This window comes from Heliangelus exortis, chromosome 2, assembly GCF_036169615.1.
Source record: "Heliangelus exortis chromosome 2, bHelExo1.hap1, whole genome shotgun sequence".
NCBI classification, from domain to species: Eukaryota; Metazoa; Chordata; class Aves; order Apodiformes; family Trochilidae; genus Heliangelus; species Heliangelus exortis.
This window is the reverse complement of record NC_092423.1, coordinates 146,280,254-146,300,837: the sequence shown is the minus strand read 5'-3', so window position 1 is coordinate 146,300,837 and position 20,584 is coordinate 146,280,254. Positions and strand designations below refer to the sequence as shown.

Here is a 20,584-nt window from a genome sequence, read left to right as displayed (position 1 = left end):
TTGAGTTTTTAATTTTGTGCTATCAGGAAAGTGCAATCTGAACTGATGACCAAAATGAAAAGCTGTGATGGACTTGCAACCACTGGATGGATACTGAGAAGTAACAATTGTTAAAATTTCCAGAATGTTTTATTTTTAGAATCTGAATAAGCTAAATCCAGGATGAAGGATTACAGCAAACATGTCAGATGGAACATTGCAACAGTCGTTTTTGAAGAGATAAGGAAACTGTATTTCTGATAAGGTTTGCATGAGGAACCCTTGAGCCCTTCCACTGTTGCAAATGAAATCCCAGTTTATAATGAAATAGAAGAATTCAGGAAACACTCCCTTATGTCATAAACTGTAGAGAGAAAAACATAGCCAAGAAGGCCAATGGCATCCTGGCCTGGATCAGGAACAGTGTGGCCAGCAGGTCCAGGGAAGGGATTCTGCCCCTGTGCTCAGCCCTGGGGAGGCCACAGCTTGAGTCCTGTGTCCAGTTCTGGGCCCCTCAGCTCAGGAAGGAGATTGAGGTGCTGGAGCAGGTCCAGAGAAGAGCAAGGAGGCTGTGAAGGGATCCAGCACAAGTCCTGTGAGGAAGGGCTGAGGGAGCTGGGGGTGTTGAGGCTGGAGAAGAGGAGGCTCAGGGGAGACCTCATCACTCTCTCCAACTCCCTGAAAGGAGGTTGGAGCCAGGGGGGGGTTGGGCTCTTTTCCCAGGCAACTCTCAGCAAGACAAGAGGGCACAAGAGGTCTCAAGTTGTGCCAGGGGAGATTTAGGTTGGACATTAGAAAGAATTTCTTTATGGAGAAGGTGATCAGACATTGGAATGGGCTGCCCAGGGAAGGGGTGGATTCTCCATCCCTGGAGATATTTCAAAAGAGCCTGGATGTGGCACTCAGTGCCATGGGCTGGGAACTGCAGCGGGAGTGGATCAAGGGTTGGACTTGATGATCTCTGAGGTCCCTTCCAACCCAGTCAATTCCATGATTCTATGAATTTCCCCCTTTCTGTACTTTTGTTGCTTCCGTTTCCTTTAAGGTAGAGTTGTAAGTCTGAATTTTCTGAGTTTCTAATATTTGGAGTTTATTTGGTTTATCACTGCAGACTTTTAAGGTTACTGCAATTACTAAAATGGACCTACAGATTTCACCTTGTCTGAGCTTTCGTTTGCAAGCATGTATCATATTCTGGCGCATCCTTGTGGTACTATAAAGTTCAACTTTTAGCAAGCACTGTAAGATTTTCTTTGTAAACATCTCTCTGAAACAATAACACTAAGAGGGAGAAATTCAAGTACCACTTGAACTTTTACTGGGATATTGTGAAAAATGGAGGCGACCAGAGAAAATATTAGGTATTGACAATTACCTCCTTGTCAGATTTTTCCCCAGAAAATCTTGCTTTGCAAGCTTTTCAAGGCAAGAATGAAGATTTCTTTTCTCATCCTCAGTCTGTAGCATTTAATCATTGCTTGTTGTGTACCGGCTCGTGGAGTATCAGTTATAGTTCAATAGCTTTTGTCTAGAGCTCATTATCTGTAATTGAATGTATGCACCAAGCTGAATATGTTTATTTGTAACTTGATAATTAAGCTGCTGCAGGCATTTATTTAGGGAGAAGGGAGGAGAGGAGATAGACAGGCTGTTATCCCACAGACACTGCTGTGGCCTGGAATGGGAAAAAGATGGGCTTGAAGGTTGATCAAAGTTGACCTCCCAGCATTTACAGCCACTCTTTTAAATCTCACTGGAGTTACATTGGTTTGTTTATTAATTTTCCTGTCTCCAGACTAAGTGGGCTCTAGGGAATAGGAGCTTCATCATTCTTTTCATTGGTTGTGTCGATCTAGATGTTACTTAAGACCAGTGTCTTAAGGTTATCCAAGGGAAATGCTGCCCAATTTTTATCTCCTAATTTCGATACACCCTGCAGGCTAAGAAATTATGATTTCACTTATGCAAAATGGTTATGATGTGCAGGAGCACCTTTCTGTTGTTACAGCTGATACCCAAGTATGTGAAGCCTTTTTTCTAAAAAACCCTGAAATACTAAGGACAAGTTTGATGGGAGTATATTACATTTTGGTATTTCTTGGTGATGACAATGAGAGCCTACTGACGTCTGGTAGCCATGGTTGCCAACATTTCAGGAAGCACAAAAGCAGGGATGGACGTAAAAGTCTTTTTTTTGTTTGTCTTGTTTTGTTTTCCTCCAGTTCCGGATCTTTCATATGAGGTTTTGAATAAATCATACATATAATGCCACCTTATTTTTTACTAAATATATCTTAGTTTGCTAATGCTTTCTCAGAGCAGACCTGACATGGCACTGTAGAACATAACAGCTTTGGTTTTCCTCTGGTTATCCTGATGCATTTTTAAAAGTTGAACATGTTTGCTTTAATTTTAATTTTCTGTAAAGTGTAAGAGCTGGTATCAAATTACGTCCCATTAATCTTGTCTCAAAAATAACTCCTGATCCTTAGAGGAAAATCACAACATTCAGTGACTGACTCTCTAGGTAGCAAAATTGGGGCAAAAAAAATAGTGCCTCAGGAAGAGCTACAGTGCTGCAAGGTCCTGATCTCTGGCTGTGTTCTTGCAATACACTGACGGGCATGTTTAATATCTGAGCTTAAGTTGTTCTTCCTAAGCCAGAGGGACCAGAGTTTTTATGAACCTGAAAGAAAAGAGATGATGCTCTTCAGGGGAATGTGGTGCATGCGAGATGAGCCTTTCTGTTGCTGAAGTTGAAGCCATCCTTACGCTCAGGTATGAAGTGCATGAGAGAGAAGAACCAAGAGGAGAGAGAAGAACCCAAGGAATAGATTTCCATTACTGGGTTAAAGATCTTCATAAACTCCTAGTTGAGGTTGTATAAATGGATCAGGCTTGGTCTACCAAGCAGTCAACTTGTGTTGTTAAATAGTAAAACATATTGGTAATCAGTATTTTAAAATGGGGTTACTGCCAGGTAAATCTCAGTGCCAGGTTTGCCAGGCTGGACTGGAATTGTTGGCTTTGGAGCTTGCAGCCATTTTGCAACCTAAAATGGGCTCTGATACCCTGGGACAGGAGGTGCTGAAAACAGCTGTGTGCAGAACATCTCAAAAAGGGGCAGCTTGGTTTCAGGCAGAACTCCCACCCCTATTTCTCATTAGCCAGGTAAAATCTGGTTTGTGATCTGTGCTGTCGTTGTTCTTGAGTTTATTTCATGGGAACAGAAAAATGCAACAAGTCAACCAGAAACAAATGTGCAAGTGAGCAAGGATTGCAGAGCACGTTCCAGAAACTGATAGGATTTTTTGCCTAGAATTTATGGTGTGTACAGAGATACATGAATATGCAGCACATTCTGTGTCACAAGGCAGGATTTAAAACCCAATTTTGGTTTATATCCTGCTCATTTTGGGGAAGTTTGAGATCTCACAGAGTTGTGTGAGGTTTTATATACACTTTTGTCATCTCCTGGGTGCTGCAGCTCTCTGTGATAATGGCTTTGGTCCCCTGAGTGTTAATGGTAGAACTGCTTTCTGCCTGGTTCCTTTAATAACCTTTGTTTGGGAGTGTTTTCTTTGTGTCTTTAGGTAGGATCAAAGCTCAGGGAGGATTTTTTTGAATCTTGCTAGCTTGTCTTGGTATTTATTTAAGTTTTTGAGAAAAAATGTACCCAAAGCCATTCTGAATGGGTGTATCTTTACAGGCATAAATGCAAAGAGCAATTGAACAAGGCTGCAGACAGTTGGGGATTTAATTTCTTTACCATTTTCTGGCATTGCTATTAGAGACCAAAAAATAGGTATTACTCTTGCATTTTTGTAATCCCCTAGAATTAGTGTTATATTCTGGAATAAAGTGGAATGTAAGTGAGAAATAAGTAGCTGCCTCTAAACTCACTTTCTTCTCTTGAAACTGTTTAAGTCCAGTCTCTGCCTAGTGCTTTGTTTGAAAGACCATTAAAATCATCCATTTGGTGCCATCTGAGACACATTTGGTGTATCTGTATCTTGTGGCTTCCTTCTAAGGTTCTGATGTTTCCCATGTGTTAAAATAGTTTTGAAGGTTACTTCTCTGTTCATTTCAGTGTAACCTGGAAGTCTCTGGATTTGCTGCTTAGTATTCTTCTGTGCTTGGAAGTGGGCAACAGTTTGGATTTATCTGTGAGTGGGAGGACCTTAGGAGTTAGCCCAAGGTGGATTTATTTTGCCTCTGAATACAGTGAACAATAATTCACCAAGAGACAGCTGAACACTCAGAAAAAAAAGAGGGGAAACAAAAAAATAAACCCTTTGGATACATTATCCCTTTTCACAAAGATATTGTCTTAGAGACAGAGAGATAAAATGACACAATTTTTAAAAGCATCCCTCTTAAACATGGCAGCATGGAAACGTGAAGATCTGTGTTGTCTCTGTGTATACATGTACACACACCTGCCTGACCACACTTTCCATGAAGAATTTTTTCCTAATATCCAATCTGAACCTTCCCTGGCACAGCTTGAGTCCTTTTCTTCTTATCCTATCACCACTTACAAAGGAGAAGAGATCAACTCCCACCTCCCTACAACCTCCTTCCAGATAGTTGTAGAGAGCAATAAGGTCTTCTCGCAGCATCCTCCTCGACTAAATAATTTCAGTTCCTTCATTTGCTTCCCATAAGGCTTGTGCTCCAGACCCTTAACATCCTTAAGTGCCAACTTACACTTATTTTATATGTAATTATATATGGTGATTTACTACCTCTGGCATTGAGGTAGTAAATCAGTGGAACAATCATGTTTACTGCCATCTATTATCATAGATTATAAAAATCTAATAATATTCCTGAGCAGAGTTGTCTGCTTATCAGGTTTACATTTAGTGTTAGCTAAAAAAACCCAAATCAAAACTCAAACTGAGAAATTAGGCCCCATTTGGGTCATAAATTATGCAAAGGACAAGTTGTGTCTCTTGTTGTGCATTTTGGGGAGTGAGCAGAACAAGGTGATCCTCTTTGATCTGAGTGTTTGAATGGATGTTGGAGTCTGGAACATGGCTGAACAGTGTTTTCAGATGAGAGAGAACTTTCCAAACAGTTTAAGCAAATTTGGGGTTCCTCCTGAACTGAGAAACTGTTAATGCATTCCCTGGCTGGCTATGTTTGGATGGCCCTGGTAGGTTTGTACATATCAGACTTTACAGCACATTTTCCAGACCTTTTGGAGCAACTGTCTGGATTTCTCTTCTTGGTTCAAATGCAAATGTTAAGATGTATTTGCTGCCAACTGACAGAAAGCAAGAAAAAATATTTATAAGAGAAAGAAATCATGCAAGCAAGCATAACCATTTATTATTTAAATGATGATGTTTCATGGCAATTTTGTCTCAAAGTAACCTTCTGGTTTTCTAAATTGTGCATCATTGTCTTCCAGTAGCCAAAACTCTTTGTCACACACTCAGACTCCTTTGTGATACATGCACTGCTATTGCAGGAGTGGAAAGGTGGGAGTAGATAATTGGCAAATAGGATGAACCAGCAGTGAGGGGAATGAATCAGTATTTTGCTTTGGTAAATGCATGTTGGTATCCAAGCAATTTGGCAGCCCTTTAGACTTGACCTAAGAAAATGACTTGAAGAGGATTTTGTGTGTGTCCTGAGGTTCAAAATCCTAGGGCTCTTTCCCATCCTGCCTTTCAATCCAGAAATGTGTAATCAAGATGTTATTCACAACCAGTGCAGAATTTGTTGGCTCTGTCTCTTTCATTAGGATGACTACGTAAGTTGGGCATTCTTGGTGAGGTTCAGTCCCTGATCTGAAGTCACAAGATGTGTCATATTTTGAGGCAACAATTTTTTGTTTCAGGAGACAAGTTAGAAAGTGGCCATGTTGTACATTCAGTATATTTTCTTTGCCATCTGCCTGAGAGAAGTACCTTTATGTAGATTCATATCAGGGAAGAAATTGCAATAATTGTTTCCAAATGTCCCTGTTGTGCAGAATCAGTTGTTTTAAATATATTTTTTTTCCAAATTTCTTCACTTGGGGTGTTTGGCTTTTTTCCTTTTTTTTCCCTCCTATTTATTACCCCCACAACATTTCATGGGCATCCTTAACATAGAAGCAGGAGATCTTTTTAACATTAGGTCTAATTTTTCATCAGGGCTCCATCAAAGAAGTAGTGATGTACAAAAAAAATGTGTTGCTTCTCCCTACTTGTATTAGAAAAGAGGATCCTAAAATTGTTGCAGCACACTGAAACGCTGCATTTACTTGGGTTTTGAGGCAAAATGTCTGACTTTCAAAACCTACTTTTAGGTAACAAAATAATTGCCTTAGGACTTCAGTCATCTTCACAGATGAAGTTCTTTTGCTGTACCCAGAGGAAACTTTGATTTTGTTCCTACCTCAGCTCTTTTGTGGCCTGTGTGATTTTTCGCTGTGGTCTTTTGGCTCACAGCAAATTTCCACGTATGTTATTAGGGAATTCTCTCCACCAGTAATCTTTGTATCTGTTACAATATGGAGGAGCCCCATAAAACCTCTTGTAAAAGCTCTCAGAAGAACTCACTGTGTGAGAGCAAAGGGCTCCAGGCCAGGGCTTGTTTAAGAGGTGTGTAGGATTTCCCATGCCCTGATTTTCAGACTCTTAAGTTCAGGAGTGCTTTATGGGAATCCATTTTATTTTATATTTGACATTAGCAAAAACCTGTCTCTGATTATTATTTATTTAAGTAGGCATTTATTTCAATAATTCAAATTTGGAGGGAAGGAAAAAGCTGCAGTACACCCGTGGTTATCTACCAAGAATATAATGCTGGTGGCCATTGGCACAGTCCTTACTCATCACTGTTCCTTATAAAATCAGCTTTATTTTGATGGGTTATCAGAGACATTTAGTAAAAGATCTTGCTTTGACTCAGCTGTTGAGAAGAAGGAATTAAAGATTTTGCTTTCCTGACCTGTCCTGAACTTGGCATGAGAGCTGCCTTCTCCTGGTGTGCAATTCTGGAGCAATGCTGGAGTATTTACCCACAGAGGTGATAGTACATAGAGTCTGCAATGCACATTCAGGTACTGAGCTTTATGGTGGCTTCAAGAAATATTCTACTAATAAGATTTAGCAGTCGTGTTTGTTATAATTCATGGCAGTGCTATGCAGAAGTATAAATAAAGAAGCAGGCACACTGAAGAAGGGGAAGGAGATGGCTCTAAGTCAGAGCCCACCCTGGCACTGTTTGTACCCAACACCTACTCTCCTGGCTGTGTCATCAGTGGGGCCTCTTGATATGGTCACCATTCAGAAAAATTGTCTTTATCAGTCAGTATCTCAGTCTTATTAAGTCAATGTTTCATGATTCTACACAACAATAACCTATTATTGTCTGTGGACAAGTGGGCTGTGGTTTAGATCTAAAAAGGGAAAATAAATTAACAAATGAATGATGCTATCCAATTTCATGTTGTCTTTTTTTTTTTTCTTGTCCTGATGCTGAGATTGCCTTATTAATATCTTACACAGATACATCAGAAAATGCCTGGCTTAACAAAATGAATATTCCACAACAACATGTGACTTTGGCAGGCAATGAAAAAAATTTCTCCATTATTGGCAAAGATTATACAGACAAAGTACTTTTCCTTCATGAAGTGGGAAGGAAAAAATCTAGCAAGGATGATGAAGACTTTCTTAATAAGATTTCTGTTTTCAAATATTCTGCTTCAGACCTCTTAATGAAATGAATGCATTAGATGCACAGAGCTAAGATCACTACTGAATGAGATTATACCCTTCTCCATTTAATAATGATGCAGTTTTAGATTTTTTCCCTACCTTTGCTTGTAGCTTAAAATATTTATTGCTGAGCAAATTTTGCTTGGATTTAAAGGGGTTTACTTTTTATTTTATTTTATTTTCTAAGTAAGCTTTCAGTTTATGTAACCTGAATGGTACCTCATCTCACAAAAGGCTAGAGATCATTTTTTCTGGTCATCTTGTGACTTCAGTGTGTCTGCAGAGGCCACGTGGCCAGGAGCCTTTTTAGGACAGCATTTGAAAATTGAATTTAAAGACAGCATTTTGGTTTAATTTGCTGGGTCAATTTGTTTAAATAAGCAATAATCTTGTCTTTGTCCCAGTGAAACCTTGGACAGAGAGTACATTTGGGCATCATTTTTGATGCTGTAGAAAACACAGCGATTGTACTAATAATTGCTGGTAAACCAATAAATTGATGTGTTTTTACTCGGCCTGACTGATTTTTGGCTTATGTACTATTTGTTATTGATTGCAGGTTGCCTATTCATTTTTTTTCTGGCTGGGCAATGGAAAGGGGAATTGCTCTTTTCTCTTTACTTCCTTTCTCCCCTCTGTTCTCAGCCGCCTCCCCAAGAGATCAGCTCCGATCTCAGCACCGCGTGACAGTCAGCGGTTGTGACAGGCTGGCCTATTTTTGGAAGTCTCTCCCCACTCTTTCCCCGCTGGAAAAGAAAATCAAGTTATCTTGAAAAATGAATCCATCTGGAAGAGGAGGAGAAAGCTTCTTCACGAGGCACTTGCCACTTAGTGCTTGGGTTGCAGTTTTGCTAATTATTTGCTCAGCTTGTGTCACCGGATCAGGGAGGTTTGTGCTTTGCCTGGCATTGATCACCTGCCCTTAAGCTCTGCAAGAGCCTTTCTGCTCTGTATGGAAAAAGCAGCAGATGAAAATACAGCATGGAGCTGCATGGATGTTGTCCAGTCATGTCTTATATTTCACACATTTCTGAGCTGCTTCTGCAAAACCAGAAATACTATTGCTTGTCTCCAAGGAACAGAAACAGAAGTGCAGAATTTGGCAGTTAGAGTGGAAAGATTTTTTTTTTTCTCATTTATTTTGCCTCTTCTTTAGACTCTGCAGGCTCTACAAGTAGTAAAATACACGTGTTAAATCATTTTGCAGTGGGGTACTGTCCATAATGCTGTACCATGTGCAGAAGTAACTGCTGTGTGCTTAGTGATTAGATATCTTATTTTGACATGATCTCCTTATAATCAAACTGCAACATCTCTGTGCATTCAAACACAGCCCAAGCAAGGCAGATGAGGTCCTGGAACTTCTAAAGGATTATTAATTAAAAAATATGAAACAAATGTTAATGACTGGTAGGAGAATTATCTTGTCAATGAATAGTTTATATTGTATCAGAAAAGCAAGGATTTGAGGTATGTGAGCTATGACCAAAGTGGCATTTATTAAAATTTTCTTAATTGAATATTCAAAATACAAGTGATGTTAAGGAACACAATAAGTGTGAGGATTTCAGGGCTGATCCTCTGTTTTCAAGGAGGTCTGTGCTGTTCCAGGCTCCTGAACCACACAGCAGATATTTATAATGGCAGATGGCTGATGAGGCAGATGCCATAAAACCTCCAAAATAAAGTACCTTTGGAGGCAAGACTGTGATACATAATCACAGTGCTCTATTTACATGGGTAACATTTCCTAAATGTCACTTTTCCTTTGCCCCTGTTAAAAGATCATAATAATTCTATACTTCTGGCTGTTCCTGCATCTGTATGAACTGAAGCTCAAAATGTTTGTAGACTTATCTGGTTGAAATAGGTTGAATGGAAAACACAGCAGTAAATTAATTTACATCTACAGTAGAGCATGTATTGTTTCCTCCAACTAAGCCACGTTTCTTCTCCTTTCTACCTGCAAGATAAATAAATGCATATGTCAGATATTTTAATTCTTCAGGGGTAAGAACGTCTTGAGGAATATCTTGCTCATCTGGCTATATTCTCAGCTAGAAAGATTCTTAAATTATTGTGTTAAATTAAATCCACATTTCTTTCTCACTGAAGCCTTCATTATGAGAAGGAGATGACCATGAGGTACCAACACCATATTTATATTGTTTCATACCAACAGCTGACATGGCCAGCAAACCAGCTCCATGTGTTTGCACATCTCTGGTGTGCACCCTCCCTGATCTGAGGCATAAACTCTACGTGTGTAATTCTGTCCATCTTGGGGACATTTTATCATACCACTGAGATGTTCTTACACTACAGAATAGTTTCATTATTGGAGATACAGAAACAGGAGAGGAGAAAAAGGTTTTAGGATAATTTTTGGTGTGTGTGCATGTGTTTATGTACGTATTGCCTGATGTTTCTCAAGGTAGATCAAGAAGTAGAAACTTGTGTTTGGTGTTTTATTCCCTCTGCATGGTTTTGTGCATGAAGGGAAATTGTTTCCTCCCCTCTTCTTTGCAGAAGAGTAAGCATAATTAGGCCTGTTAATTGATGATCACTCCTTCATATCCATCACCCCTAGGATGTAGCATTTAGAAAATATTCATTTAAAGTATATGTGAACTAGCAAAGTAATGAATGGGCTGTGCTTCTGGACTTTGTTTTTTCATATGCTAAGTAGTAATAGTTAATCAACATTGGTATGTAGTACAACATCAGATAATCAGACCAAAACCATCCATCTGCTTCTCTTGAAGTGAATCATCCTTCTAGCATCCATTGCTCAGTATTTTCTGTAGGAGAAAAATGAAACAAACTGATTTCAGCATTAGAAGTGTTTGCTTGCTTAATCTAAATGAATATCTCAGGAGAGGAAAAGAAATTGAGTGATACAGGTATGTATTTTTTTAAGGCTGGCTGATCCATAGTGCTTCTCCACACTGACTTGCATGGACATGGGGGGAAGCATCAGTCCCTGGAAGTTTTCCTCTCTCCTTAGTTTGTGTCTTGAGCACTAGGCTCAAGTCATCAAGTCTTTTTATCTTGCATACTTTTTTTTTCTTAAATATGAATTCATTTAATATAATTTCATGTATTTCAGTTACCAGCTGTCTGTGCATAGTGATCAGCAAATTGTTTCTTCCTTTTTTTCTGTACGTGTAGATTTTATCTTTGTATATACCTTTCTCCAAACATGTAGTATTATTGGTCTGAATTTCCTAAATTAGTTTTGTGTCTATAAAACATCCTGACGAATTTCTATAGTCTATATATGGATAGAAAGGGTGGGTACTCAGAAGCTGCTCTGAATTATTTACATGTTTAAAGTATTGTCTTCCACCTACAAAATTCATTTTTCCTGCAAGAGATGAAGGGGTTTGTCTTTACCCCTCTCAGATGCTTTATGGAAAAATGCTTTCTGTACTGTGTTTTTCTGTGGTCGTTATTTATTTATTTATTTTCAAAATAATTATTTAAGACAGATGATTGAAGTAGTTCTGGTTCTTTATTACTAGATGACAAGTTAAACTTACCAGTTACAAGAAGATAAAACAACTCATGCTTTACATGTAGGCACAATGATAGTATGATAACTGTAACAAAAATGTAACCCATTTTTAAGCCTTTTTGAAGATGCTTAGTTTTGTTCTACATGAATTTATTTGCAAGGTTGGGGCATGACTTCTGTGAAAGGGGCACTTTTGCCCAGCAAGTCCTGTTGTGCCCAAGTGGGTTTCTTGATGGTCTGGATAGAGTGTCCCAAAGACTTTCCTGGATTCCTGCTGTAGAAGTGATCAGATTGTACATAAAGCATTATTATTGGCCAATGGACGTTTTCCCACAGACATGATTATGTAAAACAGTCTTTTTTTATTGCATTAAGAAACTGGAGAGTAGTTTTGTTTCTGGTTGAGGTATATCAATACCAATAAAATAAGAATGTGCTGGGGTGGTCACAGAAGGCTGCAGCCAGCTGCATTAAATAACTGAGCAAAAGTGATCTGAGGCACCTCCTCAAATCTACCTTGCCCAACATCCTTGAGGAAGTTTTGGAAACGTTAGAGAAGGAGGAGACAAAGTGTTTAGGTAGGGATGCAAGCTTGGATTATCTGTGCAAATAGATGTATAATGGGCCCCTGTGTGCAACTGAGGATGCATGACTGTCACTTGGAGCAAGTCAGAAAGCCTACCCAAAGCACAGACTCACAGAATCACATGATTGGAAAAAAACCTTTAAGACCATTGAGTCCAACAATTCCTAACTCTACCCAGTCCAGTGCTTAAATCATGTTCCTGAGCACCACATCTACACATCTTTTCAATGTCTCTTGGGATGATTTTTCAACCACCTCCCTGGGCATCCTGCTCCTCCAGTGTTTGATGACCCTTTCAGTTAAGAAATTTCTTATATCTAATCAAAACCTCCCCTGGCATAACTTGAGACCATATTTTAAATTTTTCTTTTTTCAAATTTTACTATTTCAGTGGCTTTCTAAGGGCTTGTTATGCATAAGATTGTAAGTCTGCAAGTCATGTATGTCACTGAATTTACAAAGCATGCAAATTAAAATGCTTCCATATGGCCACCTTGGCTTTAGCACTTTGTTAATCTGTAGAGAAAGGGCTCTAGTTGGGTTATTTTTTTTTTTATACACAAACATCCATCTGTTCTGTGATTGTCTTGAACTTTGTGACTTTGGCATCATCATTCTTTGCTCTGGCACTTATCTGATTGTAAAAAAATGCTTCTTTACAGATTTGATCATAATACTTCTCTTTGATTATCAGCTTGCAAGCTGATCAGTGTCAAGAAGCTTCCATAATATTCATTATAATACAAATTAAGTCAATATCTGTGTATTGGAACAAGAATATATGTATTAAGATTGTGAATTACAGTGGTGTCTGATGCTGAGTGTTTCCAACCTCTGGCTTTTCAGAAGGCCAGGATGATGCTGACTGTCAGAAATATAAAAGATAAAAATATAAAGACCTGTTTGCTTTTCATGTCACTTTTTAACAAGGTAAAACAGGGTGCTTTATCCTAATGTATCTCAAACCAGCTGTGTAATAAATCTGGATTTTATTAATCTGGGGGAGAATATTTTTTTCCCCATATTGATTGAAAGCTTCTGTGTTTCATGTCTACAGAAGTTGCCAAAACACAAGTGAAAGCACTAATTTCTGATAGGCAAATATCCCAATACTACTGTGCTTTCTTCTTCTGCCCTGCAGTCTCATGGTAATGAAAACTAAACTGACATCAGTGTGCTTGGATACTAGTGTGGAGAGAGCTGACTGCTATTTAAGTCAACTGGAGTTATCTTAGACTGAATAAGAAAAAGCAAATACTGGATTTCACCCTGCAAAGGAACTTTATGCCACTCTTCAAAGCTTGCTCATAGCTCTGCTCTTTGTATGGTTACATCTGCTGACTTGAGTTGCAGTCTTTGTTCTGCTTGTCATTCCCTGAGACCCTGGAAGCCCAGAGACAGCTGACTCCTTCCTGTCCATCACCATCAGCAGGTTTTTTTCCTAACCTTCCTGAAATGAAAGGACTGTGCTGGGACTGTTGGAGAACAGGCTCTGTTCCCTTCAGTGAAGTTTCTTGTGTTGTATCCATCGTGGCACCTTGTGTTATCAGCACTAGTGGTGTTCTTGCTCTGTTCCCAAGAAAAGAAATGCTGTAAGGGAATAAAAGAACTATTTAAGTGAATAATTCATTTACATGCTCTATTTTTGTTAGCAAAGGCAAAGCTGTAGAAGCTCACCTCTATTTGGAATGTGAGGACACAGTGATATCTAGCATTTTATTCAGCCTTGGATCAGCCCTTTGACTCTGTGGCAGTTTTCTTTTGGCACTGTTGTATCTGAGGAACAGATTTTTTTTTTTTTTTTTTCCCCCTCCAAAGTGGTGGTATTTGGTGATACTTTTGAATATCTTGGTTGGAAATCACTTTGAGGCATTAAGACCTGTAGGGCTGTGTGATACAACTGTTGTAGAAATGGATTTGTGAGATCATTACAATTGGTCATGCTATATGAGAAAATGCAGGTTGACTTTTAATCTGTTTTAGTTCCTGGGCTGGTCACGAAGCACTAACATTTCAGGAAAAGCAGAACTGATACATTAAGTGTGGGATTACGAATTCTTAGCATGGAAAGCCATAAGGCAGTTTTTCTATGAATACTTTTCAGAGCAGACTCTGTTTTTCATCTCCAGTGTCCATCACATCATGTACTTGCATTAGGTACTGAAATAACATGGGGAAGGACAGCCCTACCCTGCTACTTCAGTCTGTAATCTTTCAAATGCTTTTTTATATTTTGTTTACTCATAGGAGTTTTCATTTGTCTACTCTGGTTGAAGAATAAGAGATGCCTAACTAGTGCATTTTAAGTTTATTTCACAAAGTTAAGGAAGAGAAGGGAACATGTGTATGTGTCATTGCAAACTCTTCTGGTTCATGGTGTACTCAGAGCACACCAGCATGTTCTGCAATGAAATTTATCCCTGTGCTGCTGGTGGTACAGAGGAGTGAATAAAATATGTTTATTGTAACATAATAAATCACATTAATATTGAAACAAATAGCAGAAGGATCTTGTTACAGATATTGTGGCTGCAATATAACCCAGGGCAGTACGTGAGTAAGTAACAGTTATTACTAAGTGTAATTTTTATGCTGCTTTGAAAGTGACAAACATCTGAGATGTTCAGTTAATAGGTTTAATTAAAATTCAAGAATGATTATGAAGATGAGTAACACTCCCTCATTACCTTGTAGGAACAAAAGATAGCAACATTTTGAGAAAGAGAAGACGATTAACCCAGTAACATGTATCAGAAGAATTGCAAATGCTCCCTTACAGGAGTTGAGATCATAAATATTAAATTCTGCCTCCCCCAGCAAAGAGGGAATGAGATTCAAAGCAAATCAGGTTTGCAGAACTGCTGGGTTTCAAAAAAGTGATTTAAAAATAACCATAAGTGCACTTGTCAAAGAGGTGAACTGTTGCTTCAGACAGATCTGAGATGATTAGAACAGGGGAAGCTGTTAGAGTTTTGCTCTATATTTCAACATATTATTGAAATATAAGTCATGTAAAGCAATTAATGTGGGATTGGTTCCCTGAGTTCAGGTTCTTAATATTCATACCATGGTAATGTAAGAAACTTGAAAGAAGGTATTAAACAACTATCCTAATTTCTTCCACTGTTTCCAAGAAAGTGGCAACACCAGCTGATGCATTGGAATACGTTATATTAAAGGTCAATTTAGCAGCTTCTGCTATTAAATCTTGTCAGATTCTGTGATTTATATGGTATTTGTTCAGCATGCACGTTGCAGATGTGACTGGGTAATTTGTATTATGAAATGTGTTAACCTCTAAGTTGAGCTAATGATAAAGTTGAATTAGGCTAATGGTTTAAAACAGCCATATGTTTCCTTTCAACTTTGTAGAGTTTCTATCTCAGTTAGACTTTAGCCTCATATAAAATACAAAACATTATTTCTTTGTGAGTACAGCATGTTCTGAAGGGTCACCTCCAGGTCTTTGTCTTACAAGTAGGAGAGAAATGATTTTGGTTTTAATATGGCCTGAAATTCCAGTTTTTGAAAGATGTCTCCTCATATTTCCTGCGTCAGTCACTGCTCTTTGGTTTGGATTTCTTATCCATTGCCTGATAGTACTATTACTCTAAAACAACTATTATAGTTATTTCATCTCTGCAGCCTTTTTTGTTGGCTGCTTTGAATTAGCTCAAAATAAACTACAAGCACTGCAACTCTCATACCATTTATGCGTTTGATGTGGCAACAAAGCATTGCTGGAGCTGTCTTAGAGAAAAATTCTCTAAACTCATCTGATAAGCGTGTGCATAGGCCAAGGCTCAGTGCCTTACAGTCAGATCTGACAAGCAGGTTCAAATTTCCAAATCTGCCTTCTTTCTGGTCATCTCTTAGGTGGTTGGTTTGTCCAGTCTTCCAGTTGCAATTGCTGCAGTTGGACCCTTTTAATAGTGAAACTACTGAGTGCTTTTAAACCATGAAGTTCTATTTTTTGCAGAGAAGATGAGATTAGTTTTTTAGGAGTCACATTATTGTCAGTGTCATGCCTTGAAGGTCACAGCTTGTTTAATGATGTCTCATTATTGCTACTGGTTTTATCCCAGCTTTCCCACTCATGTATCCCACCAGTTTACATACAAATCCTTAGGAAAACTAGAGAGTTCATTCAGACTCTGCTTCATCCAGGACAGTAGAAGTTTATATCTAGTAACATGAACTATTAGCAGAATTACTAGATGGGGAGAGGGCAATCTGAAGGTCTGAATTGGGCTCTTTTATTCTACAGGCTGAGAAATTATCATTTCAAGACTCTCCCTGCTATTGACTCCTTGAACTGTGTCCAGGCATGAAAGTCAAGCAGTAATAAACAGAAAAAGGAGAAAACTTAGAAAATCCCTCCCTCTCTTTTCTTCCCACCAGTGAATTTACACACAAAATTAGTCTTTTTTGTCCTTGTCTTCATTAACAGCCAATTTTTATCCCCAGTAGGTTTGCAGACAAAATTTTGTACATAGATCTGGATATTTGCTGTCTTCAGCATGGTTACCATCACCTGGTGTTCAACTTGTGTGGTCATGAAGATTGGCTGTGATATCTGGTATAGAGGCCATAGAATACAATTAAGTTCCTGCAGAAAGAAAAAAAAAAAAAAAAAAAAAAAAGGCTTCTTAACCATGTTATCCAACTCATCTCAATGCCTAGAGGTAGCCCTTAAAATCACACATTTTTTCCTGTGTAAATGGTGCTTGTCAAAATGCTTCTGTCTAAGGGATGTGGGTTTTTTATGTGGACAAGATTACTGTTTGGACACATTAGCAGGGAGTTGTTCCTTGCCATAGGCACTGCAATAAACTTCCAGATCTTGATTGTCACAGCAGAGCTACAGATCTAGGTTGAATTTGGATTGTTTTTCAACATAGGACCATGAGATCAGATTTTAAGAGCCCAGGAAAATCTGAGTGGAGTGTATAAGTCACCTCATGCATTGATTGTATTTGCATAAAAATGTCCTGTAATGTTAAGCAGTGGCTACATTGGATTTCTTGGGTAAGCTTTTGCCTGATGGCATGTGGTAGATTTGAATAAAATAAAGATTATCTGCAGCACAATTAAAACCAAAATGGAAATCCTTTTTTTTTTTGGATGCAGCTGTACTGCAAGTTGTTTACTTATCTTGTCTGTCATCATTCCCACTTCTTTCTGATGTACATCATTTACATCAGGGGATCAGTGCCCCTTGGTGTCCTGGGTCTACTCAGGCCATTTTGAATGGTTTCCCAGCTTTATGCCAGCAATGATTTGGAAATTTGGTCAGGGGTAGTGACTCTGTCTTTGGATCCTTAAGCCAAAATGGAAAATCTGATGAATCTAGTTTCTTAAGACAAAAAAAAACTTTAAGTTGCTTTTGTGAAAAATACGGATTGTATCCTTACATTATGGCAAAACATCAATTTAAGAACATGTAGACTGCCAACATATACAGGATCATCTCATTAGCTTCATTGAGACCATCCCAGTCCAGATGGTGAGAATGTCCTTACAGAGGACTCAGCACTCTCTGGAACCTTGGTAGAAGCTGCCTAAGCAGTAGTTTTAGTATGAGGAAAATCTTCAGGCTTGTGGGTTTGTTATTGCTGTTTTACTCTAGGATGTGAGGAGAAGCTTTAGTTGCCTGTGTCAGTAAGTTACAGGAGTTGGTCTAACAGAAGGGATTAACTCTTCTAGAAAACTTGCCCACATAAAAGAATTTATTTAGCCCTAAGGTTGAGAGATGAAGAGCTTTGTTGGAAGCTGTCACCTGGAGCTGGAAGTTCAGTGGGAGAAAAAATAAAAAGGAAAAATAGGAGGTCTTTATATGCAGATATCTTTAATGTACTTTACTCCGTTTTGGGGAAGAGAGAGAAAACTTGCATGTTTTCCAGTGTAGACAATTATATGTTGAATAGGGGAAATTGCAAGGTTAGAGACAAATGTTTGTGCAAGATGGCAAATGCTGGCTTTTATGCATTGTTTTACTGTCAATACTTTTTGTGGTAGGTAACAAACACATTTATTCCCTGAGCACATTTGGCTCTTTTTTTAATTGCCTGAAGACACAGAGCTCGGCTGCGTTTCAGTCTTTGCAATCCATAGTCCAGAAGTTTGGCTGCTGTGACTGATAGCACTGAGGTATTAGCTCTTACTGCTTTTAGCTCTGAGGATTTCTTAGAATGTAGCATAAAGAAACTTTACAGAAAGGGAAAGAGCTTATTGTTTATGTTTGGAAAGTCTTTAGTCAAGCAACAACTAAAATACCTACTAATCTGTGTTTTTCAGTCCCTCAAAAGGGGGGTCTACAGAGACCTCTTGCATGTTTATTTTTAATTTTTACTAGGAAGATCCAGGAAAAGTTAAGTTTTTATCCATTTTGGATTGGCATGTTCCCCCCAGAAAGGCTTGGCTCACAGAGTCAGACCATGCTTGCCTTAAAATTGTTAGTAGGGACATAGAAGATCACAATTTTTCACATTTAGGTGGGCATGTGATGGCACATTAAAAGAATGTGGGTTTCAATGTGTTTTCTAGTCAGAACTTTTCAGAAGTGAGGTGCCTATCTGCCATCTCAGTTCTCTCTCTTGTTCCTGCCTATAAATAACAAGCCATTATTTACATTTTCCTGCTGAACTTCTCAGTAGCATTCCCCTGTGTCTTAGGTGGTGGGATGTCACATCTCAAAAAGTGTCACCCTTAGCCTCCTGTATTTCCACTCAGCAGGCACAGGGCCCGTATACAAAACAGAAATAGATGCCCAAAAGTTACACTGAAAAAAAAATGTGCTCACAAAGCACTTAAATATTTCTGTTCTCTTCAGGTTTTAGGGGTCTGGAAAGAGTGACTATACCAAGATCTGTCTTAGTTGAGCCCAGAGGTTTCACCCTAACTCAATACAATTTTTTTTTTTTTCTGACAGTGGCCAGTAGCAACAGTCTTTTTTTTAAGGAATAAAATGTCAAGTCTAAATTAATGCTTACCCAAATGTGTGCCCTTCTAGTTTTGGAAAAGCACATCCTAGGCACTTTCTGAGCCAGAGGTTGTATCCACACTTTTGTGTTTATTAGGTCATGCTGAACTTTCTTTGATGGATATATTTAATTAGTCTTTAAAACTGCTTGTATTTTTCAGTGCCTGTATCAGAGTGAGTAATTTTTTTAATGCATGTTTTATAGCAGTTTAAAGGACCTTCTACAATTACCTACAGGTTTGTTTTGTTGGTTTTTTTTTTTTCTACCATAAATCTTTTTCTAAGTCCATAAATCCAATCAGTATAGCTTTTATTCTCTCTGTTGACATTGTGGTAAACATCTCTTCACCACCATTTTTATCAACAGGTTTATATAACAAGCCATTATTCCAGTTTCTAAGTACAACAGTCCTTTCTTAATTATGGAAGGCTGAAATATTTTTACTTTGCCAAATTTTATAGAAGAAACCTACTAATAAAGATTCAAAGCCCTTTTAAAGCATGTAAAATTCAGTTGTGAAGTCATATATAATTGGATTATTTAGACTCTTTCTCTCATCTTTTTCTTCCTGAAGCTGTTGTCAATCCATGGGACAGCTGATTGTCTTTTGTGTGGAGATGTATCTGGTTCACATAATCCTTTATGAAACATGTCCAAAACCTACTGTTTATTCTGAAGTAGTTATCAGATATTTCTTGCTATTTCTAATGAACTGACTGGCCTCATTGTTACTTTTTTCCCCTTAAGCTTAGAATCCTGTTATCTCTACACTGTCTTTTGCTGTTAAAGGAACATGGTTTCTCTCTTGCTTCCCTATTTTCTTTCAAAAGTTTTAGATCTGCCTTTTCTTTAAACCTAGACCTAATGAGATTTTCGTCAGCATTCAGTTCTTGGTTTTAGGATTGGAAGCTTTATAAATTAAAAGTGTTTTTCAGCACAGCCATGCTGGCATCCAGTTGTGGTTTTTATGTGTTTCTTTATCTTTTTCTCTTAGTTCTGAAAAACCTTTTCATAATTTTTAAGGGGCACCAAATAAAGATGTGCTGAATCTCTAAGAATATTACTTCACCCTATGTTGGTGGGTGATCTTGTATCTACAGCACTCAGTGTATTTATTACCAGCCAGAATGGAATAAAGGGGTTGCTTCAATATTTAATAGGATCTCTTCTCTGGAAGCCTTATAAATGGATGTTATTCTTTCATGCTTATCCTCTATGTTCTCTGTAGGGCATCTCTGGGTTTGTTGGTTTTTGTTCTGGTGTGGGTTATTTTTTTTAATTTTTTTTTTTTTTTTCAATGATCTTTATTTTAGTGGTCTTATTTTTAACTTTTAAAATGTATCTCTAGCTTAGAGACTGGACTTCCAATTTCTCCTGTCTCTTTGATTCAGTTTTGGAGGTAAAATTTCTGATCTCAACTTATGGGGGACCTCTCTCCTCATCGAGACTGTTTCCTGGCTCCTCTTTTCTACATATGTTTTCCCTCCTGATATTTTGTTTGCCAAATTCCATGTGGTGTCCAGAGCTCTAGTCCTCTCTGGGAATTTTTTTTGGGGGAAATAGCACTTGTAATTGTTGCCTTTAATAGAGAATGTATTTCACAGCCAGAGCAGTAAAGGTAGAGAGAGAAAAGGGAGAGGTATTTTTGGAAGATTTTAACATCTCCTCCTTCAATCTCCAGTGTCAAACAGTGACACTGTAGGCTTCTGTTCTTTTAGTGTTTCTTTTCCTTTTTCTAATGTTTACAATTTTAGTGTAAAAGTGAATTAAGGAATTGAAAAAACGACTTAGATGCTAC

The 20,584-nt window shown here is 38.2% G+C and overlaps 1 protein-coding gene across 3 annotated transcripts in view; it reads left to right on the top strand.

Annotated features, from left to right (window-relative positions):
* Nucleotides 1-20,584, top strand: part of TRAPPC9 (trafficking protein particle complex subunit 9) — a 489,549-nt gene that overhangs the window by 335,468 nt on the left and 133,497 nt on the right. Inside the window, exon 23 of one of the 3 annotated variants that reach the window (XM_071738448.1) lies at nucleotides 8,346-8,901. The exons of the other annotated variants lie outside the window; for them this stretch is intronic. Within the exon in view, the coding sequence (XP_071594549.1) occupies nucleotides 8,346-8,473 (128 nt within the window). The 3' untranslated portion in view covers nucleotides 8,474-8,901. Of the gene's footprint in view, nucleotides 1-8,345; nucleotides 8,902-20,584 lie in introns of those variants that run through there. 3 annotated transcript variants of the gene reach the window in all.